Below are 12,829 nucleotides of genomic sequence, written 5' to 3' on the forward strand. Positions count from 1 at the left end.
AGGCAGACATGCATGTGTTCAAACACACAGAGAGAGGCTCTATCCAAAATTACAACCAACTAACTGCAGCATTACCGCAAAAATGGAAGAGGCAAGTGGAAGGGGGAAAAGTAAGGAACTTGTCGGCCGGCCCTGCATTAAAGACCAAAATTGGTTTAAGAAAATTGTGATAAATAAAAAAAGTATACCAGTTACATTTAAGGACCACATTTTTTTACAGCTGTGCCATATAGATTGCAAAATATTTGGGAAGAGATTTTTGATCTACCGATTCCATGGTTTATGAACTGTTACACAAAACGACGCCAGACTCAAAACTTAGACTTTTTCAATTTACATGACTACACAAAATTCTTGCAACCAATAGAATGTTATATATATGTATATATGGGGGATACAACCATCCCAGCTCTGCAGATTTTGCTGCGAAAATAATCATTAGATCAATTGTTTTGATACTGTCCATATGTAGCTTGTTTTTTGTCGCAGGTCCAGGAATGGCTGAAAAATTGCAACATTTACCTGGAGCTAACTCTGCAAATAGCACTGCTGGGTGATTTGTGAAGTCATAGTCAAATCGATCAATAATATAATAATACCTTTAGCAAAAAATTTTATCTTAAATTTACAATCTGTAGAATCTATGAGAATAGAAAGGTTCAGAACTTTTGTGAAACATCACAGCACAGTTGAAAAAAATATAGCAAATAGAAATACAAAATTGATGGTGCTAAGAGATAGATGGGAGGGGTTGAGTGGAGCTGAAGGGTGGGACTAAAAACAACAAGATAACTAATGTAAAATATACTGTGTCTGTAAAATGTATACACAGTGCCTTCGGAAAGTATTCAGACCCATTGACTTTTTCCATATTTTGTTACGTTACAGCCTTATTCTAAAATGTATTAACTTGTTTTTTCCCCTTATCAATCTACACACCATACCCCATAATGACAAAGCAAAAACAGGTTTTTAGAAAATATTGCTAATTTATAAAAAATGGAAAAATACACATTTACATAAGTATTCAGACCTTTTACTCAGTACTTTGTTGAAGCACCTTTGGCAGCGATTACGGCATTGAGTCTTCTTGGGTATGACGCTACAAGCTTGGCACAGCTGTATTTGGGGAGTTTCTCCAATTCTTCTCTGCAGATCCTCTCAAGCTCTGTCAGGTTGGATGGGGAGCGTTGCTGCACAGCTATTTTCAGGTCTCTCCAGAGATGATAGATCGGGTTCAAGTCCGGGCTCTGGCTGGGCCACTCAAGGACATTCAGAGACTTGTCCCGAAGCCACTCCTGCGTTGTCTTGGCTGTGTGCTTAGGGTTGTTGTCCTGTTGGAAGGTGAACCTTCGCCCCAGTCTGAGGTTCTGAGCGATCTGGAGCAAGTTTTCATCAAGGATCTCCCTGTACTTATCTCCATTCATCTTTGCCTACATCCTGAGTAGTCTCCCAGTCCCTGCGGCTGAAAAACATTCCCACAGCATGATGCTGCCACCCCCATGCTTCACCGTAGGGATGGTGCCAGGTTTACTCCAGACGTAACGCTTGGCATTCCGGCCAAAGAGTTCAATCTTGGTTTCATCAGACCAGAGAATCTTGTTTATCATGGTCTGAGTGGCCATTAGGTGCATTTTGGAAAACTCCAAGCGGGCTGTCATGTACCTTTTACTGAGGAGTGGCTTCCGTCTGGCCACTCTACCATAAAGGCCTGATTGGTGGAGTGCTGCAGAGATGGTTGTCCTTCTGGAAGGTTCTCCCGCCCCCACAGAGGAACTCTAGAGCTCTGTCAGAGTGACCATTGGGTTCTTGGTCACCTCCCTGACCAAGGTCCTTCTCCCCGATTGCTTAGTTTGGCCGGGCGGCCAGCTCTAGGAAAAGTCTTGGTAGTTCCAAACGTCTTACATTTAAGAATGATGGAGGCCACTGTGTTCTTGGGGACCTTCAATGCTGCATAAATGTTTTGGTACCCTTCCCTAGATCTGTGCCTCGACACAATCCTGTCTCGGAGCTCTACGCACAATTCCTTTGACCTCATGGCTTGGTTTTTGCTCTGACATGCACTGTCAACTGTGGGACCTTATATAGACAGGTGTGTGCCTTTCCAAATCATGCCCAATCAATTGAATTTACCACAGGTGGACTCCAATCAAGTTGTAGAAACATCTCAAGGATGATCAATTGAAACAGGATGCACCTGAGCTCAATTTCGAGTCTCATAACAAAGGGTCTGAATACTTATGTAAATAAGGTATATGTTTTTAAAAAATGGTTATACATTTGCAAAAATGTCTAAAAACCTGTTTTCACTTTGTCATTACGGTGTATTGTGTGTAGATTGCTGAGATTTGTATTTTATTTAATCAATTTTAGAATAAGTCTAACGTAACAAGGGGTCTGAATACTTTCCGAAGGCACTGTAGGTTCAGAACTTTTGTGAAACCGCTCTGTTCAAAAATATATGGCAAATAGAAATCAAACTGGATAGTCTTCGGAGATAGATGGGAGGGGTTGAGGGTAGCTGAAGGATGGGATTAAAAACAAACAAAACATAACTATTGTAAAATACATTGTGTCCGTAAAATGTATATAGTATATATAAGCTTAAGTGTTGTTAGTTTACTCCAATTAGCGGAGGAGTGGTAGGGTTAGGGTAAAATAATAAAGGAAAATATATATTTTAATAATATTATTATACACACACATACACACATCCATACATTTACACACATATACAGTTGAAGTCGGAAGTTTACATACACTTAGGTTGGAGTCATTAAAACTCGTTTTTTCAACCACTCCACAAATTTCTTTTTAACAAAGTATTGTTTTGGCAAGTCGGTTAGGACATCTACTTTGTGCATGACACAAGTAATTTTTCCAACAATTGTTTACAGACAGATTATTTCACTTATAATTCACGGTATCACAATTCCAGTGGGTCAGAAGTTTACATACACTAAGTTGACTGTGCCTTTAAACAGCTTGGAAAATTCCATAAAATGATGTCATGGCTTTAGAAGCTTCTGATAGGCTAATTGACATCATTTGAGTCAATTGGAGGTGTACCTGTGGATGTACTTCAAGGCCTACCTTCAAACTCAGTGCTTCTTTACTTGACATCATGGGAAAATCAAAAGAAATCAGCCAAGACCTCAGAAAAAAGAACTGTAGACATCCACAAGTCTGGTTCATCCTTGGAAGCAATTTCCAAATGCCTGAAGGTACCACGTTCATCTGTACAAACAATAGTACGCAAGTATAAATACCATGGGACCACGCAGCCGTCATACCGCTCAGGAAGGAGATGCGTTCTGTCTCCTAAAGATGAACGTACTTTGGTGTGAAAAGTGCAACAATCCCAGAACAACAGCAAAGGACCTTGTGAAGATTCTGGAGGAAACAGGTACAAAAGTATCTATATCCACAGTAAAATGTGTCCTATATCGACATAACCTGAAAGGGCGCTGAGCAAGGAAGAAGCCACTGCTCCAAAACCTCCATACAAAAAGCCAGACTACGGTTTGCAACTGCACATGGGGACAAAGATCATACTTTTTGGAGAAATGTCCTCTAGTCTGATGAAACAAAAATAGAACTGTTTGGCCATAATGACCATCGTTATGTTTGGAGGAAAAGGGGGGACGGCTTGCAAGCCGAATAACACCATCCCAACCGTGAAGCACGGGGGTGGCAGCATCATGCTGTGGGGGTGCTTTGCTGCAGGAGGGACTGGTGCACTTCACAAAATAGATGGCATCATGAGGAAGGAAAATTATGTGGATATATTGAAGCAACAGCTCAAGACATCAGTCAGGAAGTTAAAGCTTGGTCGTAAATGGGTCTTCCAAATAGACAATAACCCCAAGCATACTTCCAAAGTTGTGGCAAAATGGCTTAAGGACTACAAAGTCAAGGTATTGGAGTGGCCATCACAAAGCCCTGACCTCAATCCTATAGCAAATTTGTGGGCAGAACTGAAAAAGCGTGTGTGAGCAAGGAGGCCTACAAACCTGACTCAGTTACACCAGCTCTGTCAGGAGGAATGGGCCAAAATTCACCCAACTTATTGTGGGAAGCTTGTGGAAGGCTACCCGAAACGTTTGACCCAAGTTAAACAATTTAAAGGCAATGCTACCAAATAGAAATTGAGTGTATGTAAACTTCTGACCCACTGGGAATGTGATGAAATAAATCATTTTCTCTACTATTATTCTGACATTACACATTCTTAAAATAAAGTGGTGATCCTAACTGACCTAAAACATGGAATTTTTACTAGGATTAAATGTCAGGAATTGTGAAAAACTGAGTTTAAATGTATTTGGCTAAGGTGTATGTACATTTCCAACTTCAACTGTATATACACACACACATACATATATACACACACATACATATATACACATATATATTCACACATATATACAGTGAGGGAAAAAAGTATTTAATCCCCTGCTGATTTTGTACGTTTGCCCACTGACAAAGACATGATCTGTCTATAATCTTAATGGTAGGTTTATTTGAACAGTGAGAGACAGAATAACAACAACAAAAATCCAGAAAAACGCATGTCAAAAATGTTTATAAATTGATTTGCATTTTAATGAGGGAAATAAGTATTTTACCCCTCTGCAAAACATGACTTAGTACTTGGTGGCAAAACCCTTGTTGGCAATCACAGAGGTCAGACGTTTCTTGTAGTTGGCCACCAGGTTTGCACACATCTCAGGAGGGATTTTGTCCCACTCCTCTTTGCAGATCTTCTCCAAGTCATTAAGGTTTTGAGGCTGACGTTTGGCAACTCGAACCTTCAGCTCCCTCCACAGATTTTCTATGGGTTTAAGGTCTGGAGACTGGCTAGGCCACTCCAGGACCTTAAATGTGCTCCTTGAGCCACTCCTTTGTTGCCTTGGCCGTGTGTTTTGGGTCACTGTCATGCTGGAATACCCATCCACGACCCATTTTCAATGCCCTGGCTGAGGGAAGGAGGTTCTCACCCAAGATTTGACGGTACATGGCTCCGTCCATCGTCCCTTTGATGCGGTGAAGTTGTCCTGTCCCCTTAGCAGAAAAACAACCCCAAAGCATAATGTTTCCACCTCCATGTTTGACGGTGGGGATGGTGTTCTTGGGGTCATAGGCAGCATTCCTCCTCCTCCAAACACGGCGAGTTGAGTTGATGCCAAAGACCTCGATTTTGGTCTCATCTGACCACAACACTTTCACCCAGTTCTCCTCTGAATCATTCAGATGTTCATTGGCAAACTTCAGACGGGCCTGTATATGTGCTTTCTTGAGCAGGGGGACCTTGCGGGCACTGCAGGATTTCAGTCCTTCACGGCGTAGTGTGTTACCAATTGTTTTCTTGGTGACTATGGTCCCAGCTGCCTTGAGATCATTGACAAGATCCTCCCGTGTAGTTCTGGGCTGATTCCTCACCGTTCTCATGATCACTGCAACTCCACGAGGTGAGATCTTGCATGGAGCCCCAGGCCGAGGGAGATTGACAGTTATTTTGTGTTTCTTCCATTTGCAAATAATCGCACCAACTGCTGTCACCTTCTCACCAAGCTGCTTGGCGATGGTCTTGTAGCCCATTCCAGCCTTGTGTAGGTCTACAATCTTGTCCCTGACATCCTTGGAGAGCTCTTTGGTCTTGACCATGGTGGAGAGTTTGGAATCTGATTGATTGCTTCTGTGGACAGGTGTCTTTTATACAGGTAACAAGAGTGTGCTCCCTTTAAGAGTGTGCTCCTAATCTCAGCTCTTACCTGTATAAAAGACACCTGGGAGCCAGAAATCTTTCTGATTGAGAGGGGGTAAAATACTTATTTCCCTCATTAAAATGCAAATCAATTTATAACATTTTTGACATGCGTTTTTCTGGATTTTTGTTGTTGTTATTCTGTCTCTCACTGTTCAAATAAACCTACCATTAAGATTATAGACAGATCATGTCTTTGACGGTCAATCACCCTGGATTTTTGTTTTGTTATTCTGTCTCTCACTGTTCAAATAAACCTACCATTAAAATTATAGACTGATCATTTCTTTGTCAGTGGGCAAACGTACAAAATCAGCAGGGGATCAAATACTTTTTTCCCCTCACTGTATATATACATATACATACACATACACAATATATATATATATATATATATATATATATATATATATATATATATATATATATATATATACACACACAGTGGGGGGAAAAAAGTATTTATTCAGCCACCAATTGTGCAAGTTCTCCCACTTAAAAAAATGAGAGAGGCCTGTAATTTTCATCATAGGTACACGTCAACTATGACAGACAAATTGAGAAAAAAAAATCCAGAAAATCACATTGTAGGATTTTTTATGAATTTATTTGCAAATTATGGTGGAAAATAAGTATTTGGTCACCTACAAACAAGCAAGATTTCTGGCTCTCACAGACCTGTAACTTCTTCTTTAAGAGGCTCCTCTGTCCTCCACTCGTTACCTGTATTAATGGCACCTGTTTGAACTTGTTATCAGTTTAAAAGACATCTGTCCACAACCTCAAACAGTCACACTCCAAACTCCACTATGGCCAAGACCAAAGAGCTGTCAAAGGACACCAGAAACAAAATTGTAGACCTGCACCAGGCTGGGAAGACTGAATCTGCAATAGGTAAGCAGCTTGGTTTGAAGAAATCAACTGTGGGAGCAATTATTAGGAAATGGAAGACATACAAGACCACTGATAATGTCCCTCGATCTGGGGCTCCACGCAAGATCTCACCCCGTGGGGTCAAAATGATCACAAGAACGGTGAGCAAAAATCCCAGAACCACACAGGGGGACCTAGTGAATGACCTGCAGAGAGCTGGGACCAAAGTAACAAAGCCTACTATCAGTAACACACTACGCCGCCAGGGACTCAAATCCTGCAGACCCAGACGTGTCCCCCTGCTTAAGCCAGTACATGTCCAGGCCCGTCTGAAGTTTGCTAGAGTGCATTTGGATGATCCAGAAGAGGATTGGGAGAATGTCATATGGTCAGATGAAACCAAAATATAACCTTTTTGGTAAAAACTCAACTTGTCGTGTTTGGAGGACAAAGAATGCTGAGTTGCATCCAAAGAACACCATACCTACTGTGAAGCATGGGGGTGGAAACATCATGCTTTGGGGCTGTTTTTCTGCAAAGGGACCAGGACGACTGATCCGTGTAAAGGAAAGAATGAATGGGGCCATGTATCGTGAGAATTTGAGTGAAAACCTCCTTCAATCAGCAAGGGCATTGAAGATGAAACGTGGCTGGATCTTTCAGCATGACAATGATCCCAAACACGCCACCCGGGCAACGAAGGAGTGGCTTCGTAAGAAGCATTTCAAGGTCCTGGAGTGGCCTAGCCAGTCTCCAGATCTCAACCCCATAGAAAATCTTTGGAGGGAGTTGAAAGTCCGTGTTGCCCAGCAACAGCCCCAAAACATCACTGATCTAGAGGAGATCTGCATGGAGGAATGGGCCAAAACACCAGCAACAGTGTGTGAAAACCTTGTGAAGACTTACAGAAAACGTTTGACCTGTGTCATTGCCAACAAAGGGTATATAACAAAGTATTGTGAAACTTTTGTTATTGACCAAATACTTATTTTCCACCATAATTTGCAAATAAATTCATAAAAAATCCTACAATGTGATTTTCTGGATTTTTTTCTCATTTTGTCTGTCATAGTTGACGTGTACCTATGATGAAAATTACAGGCCTCTCTCATCTTTTTAAGTGGGAGAACTTGCACAATTGGTGGCTGACTAAATACTTTTTTTCCCCACTGTATATAGCTCTGGAAAAAATTAAGAGACCACTGCAAATGTTTCTTAAATTAGCATCTCTACATGGATGACAGCCATTCCATTCCAGTGTCTGTTGAATGCCAACACAGGCACACCTCATTCTACTGATTTAGGTACTGATTAGGTGATCACCTGAACCAAATGTTATTTAACGAGGAAAAGTATAAAAACCACTGCTGTGGTCATCACTATCCTCTTGCAATAGGACCAGCTGGATGGCAAAAACAGTGCCAACAGTACCTCAAAAGTAATATTAATCAAAAAGTAACTATTGACCATGCCAAAAGAGTTGAAAAGGAAAGTTTTGAGTGAGGAAAAGAAGGGTTCAATTCTGGCTTTACTGGCAGAGGGATACAGTGAGCGTCAGGTTGCTTCCATCCTTAAAATGTCAAACACGGCGGTTCATAAGAACAAGGTCAAGCAGCAGACATTGGGAACAACAAAGCTACAGACCAGCAGAGGGCGAAAACGACTCTATTGACCGGGAAGACCGCCAACTCATTCGAATGTCACTCAACAACCGTAGGATGACATCAAGTGACCTACAAAAAGACTGGCAAACGGCAGCTGGGGTGAAGTGCACGGCGAGGACGGTTCGAAACAGGCTCCTAGGGGCAGGGCTGATGTCGTGCAAAGCTAGAAAAAAGCCCTTCATCAATGAGAAGCAAAGAAGAGCCAGGCTGAGGTTTGCAAAAGACCATAAGGATTGGACCGTAGAGGACTGGAGTAAGGTAATCTTCTCTGATGAGTCCAATTTTCAGCTTTGCCCAGCACCTGGTTGTCTAATGGTTCGATGGAGACCTGGAGAGGCCTACAAGCCACAGTTCCTCGCACCCACTGTGAAATTTGGTGGAGGATCGGTGATGATCTGGGGGTACTTCAGCAAGGCTGGAATCGGGCAGATTTGTCTTTGTGAAGGACGCATGAATCAAGCCACGTACAAGGTTGTCCTGGAAGAAAACTTGCTTCCTTTTGCTCTGACATTGTTCCCCCAACTCTGAGGATTGGTCTTTCCAGCAGGACAATGCGCCATGCCACACAGCCAGGTCAATCAAGGTGTGGATGGAGGACCACCAGATCAAGACCCTGTCATAGCCAGCCCAATCTCTAGACCTGAACCCCATTGAAAACTTCTGGAATGTGATCAAGAGGAAGATGGATGGTCACAAGCCATCAAACAAAGCCGAGCTGCTTGAATTTTTGCGTGGCATAAAGTCACCCAACATCAATATGAAAGACTGGTAGAGAGCATGCCAAGACGCATGAAAGCTGTGATTGAAAATCAGGGTTATTCCACCAAATATTGATTTCTGAACATGAACTTATTTGCTTTGCATTATTCGAGGTCTGACAACACTGCATCTTTTTTGTTATTTTGACCAGTTGTCATTTTCTGCAAATAAATGCTCTAAATGACAATATTTTTATTTGGCATTTGGGAGAAATTTTGTCAGTAGTTTATAGAATAAAACAAAAATGTTAATTTCACCCAAACACATACCTATAAATAGTAAAACCAGAGAAACGTATATTTTTGCAGTGGTCTCTTAATTTCTTCCATAGCTGTATACAGTGGGGAGAACAAGTATTTGATACACTGCCGATTTTGCAGGTTTTCCTACTTACAAAGCATGTAGAGGTCTGTAATTTCTATCATAGGTACACTTCAACTGTGAGAGATGGAATCTAAAACAAAAATCCAGAAAATCACATTGTATGATTTTTAAGTAATTAATTTGTATTTTATTGCATGACATAAGTATTTGATCACCTACCAACCAGTAAGAATTCCGGCTCTCACAGACCTGTTAGTTTTTCTTTAAGAAGCCCTCCTGTTCTCCACTCATTACCTGTATTAACTGCACCTGTTTGAACTCGTTACCTGTATAAAAGACACCTGTCCACACACTCAATCAAACAGACTCCAACCTCTCCACAATGGCCAAGACCAGAGAGCTGTGTAAGGACATCATGGATAAAATTGTAGACCTGCACAAGGCTGGGATGGGCAACAGGACAATAGGCAAGCAGCTTGGTGAGAAGGCAACAACTGTTGGTGCAATTATTAGAAAATGGAAGAAGTTCAAGATGACGGTCAATCACCCTCGGTCTGGGGCTCCATGCAAGATCTCACCTCGTGGGGCATCAATGATCATGAGGAAGGTGAGGGATCAGCCCAGAACTACACGGCAGGACCTGGTCAATGACCTGAAGAGAGCTGGGACCACAGTCTCAAAGAAAACCATTAGTAACACACTACGCCGTCATGGATTAAAATCCTGCAGCGCACGCAAGGTCCCCCTGCTCAAGCCAGCGCATGTCCAGGCCCGTCTGAAGTTTGCCAATGACCATCTGGATGATCCAGAGGAGGAATGGGAGAAGGTAATGTGGTCTGATGAGACAAAAATAGAGTTTTTTGGTCTAAACTCCACTCGCCGTGTTTGTTGGAAGAAGAAGGAGTACAACCCCAAGAACACAATCTCAACCGTGAAGCATGGAGGTGGAAACATCATTCTTTGGGGATGCTTTTCTGCAAAGGGGACAGGACGACTGCACCGTATTGAGGAGAGGATGGATGGGGCCATGTATCGCGAGATCTTGGCCAACAACCTCCTTCCCTCAGTAAGAGCATTGAAGATGGGTCGTGGCTGGGTCTTCCAGCATGACAATGACCCGAAACACACAGCCAGGGCAACTAAGGAGTGGCTCCATAAGAAGCATCTCAAGGTCCTGGAGTGGCCTAGCCAGTCACCAGACCTGAACCCAATAGAAAGGGAGCTGAATGTCTGTCTTGCCTAGCGACAGCCCCGAAACCTGAAGGATCTGGAGAAGGTCTGTATGGAGGAGTGGGCCAAAATCCCTGCTGCAGTGTGTGCAAACCTGGTCAAGACCTACAGGAAACGTATGATCTCTGTAATTGCAAACAAAGGTTTCTGTACCAAATATTAAGTTCTGCTTTTCTGATGTATCAAATACTGATGTCATGCAATAAAATGCAAATTAATTACTTAAAAATCATACAATGTGATTTTCTGGATTTTTGTTTTAGATTCCGTCTCTCACAGTTGAAGTGTACCTATGATAAAAATTACAGACCTCTACATGCTTTGTAAGTAGGAAAACCTGCAAAATCAGCAGTGTATCAAATACTTGTTCTCCCCACTGTGTGTGTATATATATATATATATATATATATATATATATATATATATATATATATATATATATATATATATATATAAAGTGTGTGTGTGTGTGTGTGTGTGTATATATATATATATACACACATTTATATATATAAAAATATATATGGGGAATTGGAAATGATGCAGACAATTACATTGATGGAAACTACAATCTATCTGCAATATTAAAGCTGATCTACCCCCTAATAAAACAATGTAAAAGAACACACAGGGAGAGAGAATATTTGCTATAGCACACAAGGAACAGTTGCTATAGCAATCCCTGCCAACCTCTGCTACCATTAAACAGAATGGAGACCAGTTATACACCATTATTAGACATTCTCCTGGAGTTCGCTATGGCTTCTGTTCCTCCCACATCTACTAATCTCACTCAGAAATGAAGCCAGGAGAAATAGCCTATCGTGATGCTTTATTTTACAGTCGCCAAATTGTATTCACATTTTATTGAATTTTGTTTCACTCACTTCTTCAGTTTCATGTAGTTTTGGTTGACGGCAGGTCTGCACTCTGCTCTCTGTACCACTATGCCCTCCAGACTGATCTTATCTGAAACAAAGACAATACATGTTTCCTTTAAGGACCTACACACACACAAAAATCATTAGCAGATTGCTGGTTTTAATCACATTGTATTCTTTATTTCAATACAACAGGACTAAAAGTGTTATTTAATAGCCTTCAGCACTGGACTGAACATGCAGCCAAAATTATATTTGACTGAACCGCTTGACTGAATCAATAGAGAAACCACCCGAGCTGAGTACTCCACAGCCAACACTCCAAATCTCCACCAACTGCCACTGGACTGCTCATCAAGACCTTGCCATTTCAAAATGTAGTGATTCATCTATTTGGAGTTTTCCTTGTCATTGTGTGTGTTTAACTATCCTAGTCCTCACAAGGATAGTAAAACAAGGAAAATTCGGACAAATGGGGACATTTTGCTGGGCCCCACGAGGAAAAACGCAATTTTAGGCATAGGGGTTAGGTTTAGGGTTACAATTAGGGTTAGAATTAAGGTTAGGGTTAGGTGTTACGATTAGGCTTAGGAGTTAGGTATAGGTTTAGGGTTAGGTGTTTGGGGTTAAGGTTAGGCCTAGGGTTATGGTTAGGGAAAATAGGATTTTGGATGGGAATCAATTCTTTGGTCCCCACAAGGATAGCAATACAAAATTGTGTCTGTGTGTGTTTGTGTCTAACAAGGGGGCGGGGATAGGTTCACACCATTGTATAAGAAACGTTCATCCAAAGATAAAGAGTACACTCTGTCCAGACTTTGCCCAACAAACGCCCAAGAACAGCCAACAACCACTGGTGTCCGTTTGCGTTTGTTAGCTAATCAGGTTTTGTTCTACTGAAACAAAATGTTCAGTTGGTGTTTGTTGGTGCTATTAAAAATCTGTGCACTTTTACAGATGGCTCCAGAGAAATCACTTCACAGTCAGTCCAATGTCACAGATCTCACACACTCACTAATATCCATTCCTCACCTTTTTCACAAATGGATACAATTATGTGCAATTATTGCATGATAAGTGCTGAAACACTTGCTGGCGCATCTCTATAAACACACCTACACACAAACGCATCACTCAACTTCAGAGCAGCCTGCCTCCATCTCCCTCTCTAGCTACTCACAGGCCACTGGCTGGGATCACCTGGGTCAGGGCCGTATGGGAGAGAATAGTTTACTGTAGATCTCCTCTCTCATATACTCCACTCAAGGCTCCCTCTCTCTCCCCCTCTCCTTTTCCATTCTCTCTCTTCCGGTCTTCTCTTTTTTAACCTA

The 12,829-nt window shown here is 41.7% G+C and overlaps 1 protein-coding gene across 1 annotated transcript in view; it reads right to left on the bottom strand.

Moving 5' to 3' along the window:
* Positions 1–12,829, bottom strand: part of LOC121536304 (general transcription factor IIF subunit 2-like) — a 45,943-nt gene that overhangs the window by 8,255 nt on the left and 24,859 nt on the right. Inside the window, exon 5 of the mRNA XM_041843576.1 lies at positions 11,505–11,586. Coding sequence (XP_041699510.1) covers positions 11,505–11,586 — 82 coding nt within the window. The remainder of the gene's footprint in view (positions 1–11,504; positions 11,587–12,829) is intronic.

Source organism: Coregonus clupeaformis, unplaced genomic scaffold (genome assembly GCF_020615455.1).
Source record: "Coregonus clupeaformis isolate EN_2021a unplaced genomic scaffold, ASM2061545v1 scaf2773, whole genome shotgun sequence".
In the NCBI taxonomy this organism is placed as follows: Eukaryota; Metazoa; Chordata; class Actinopteri; order Salmoniformes; family Salmonidae; genus Coregonus; species Coregonus clupeaformis.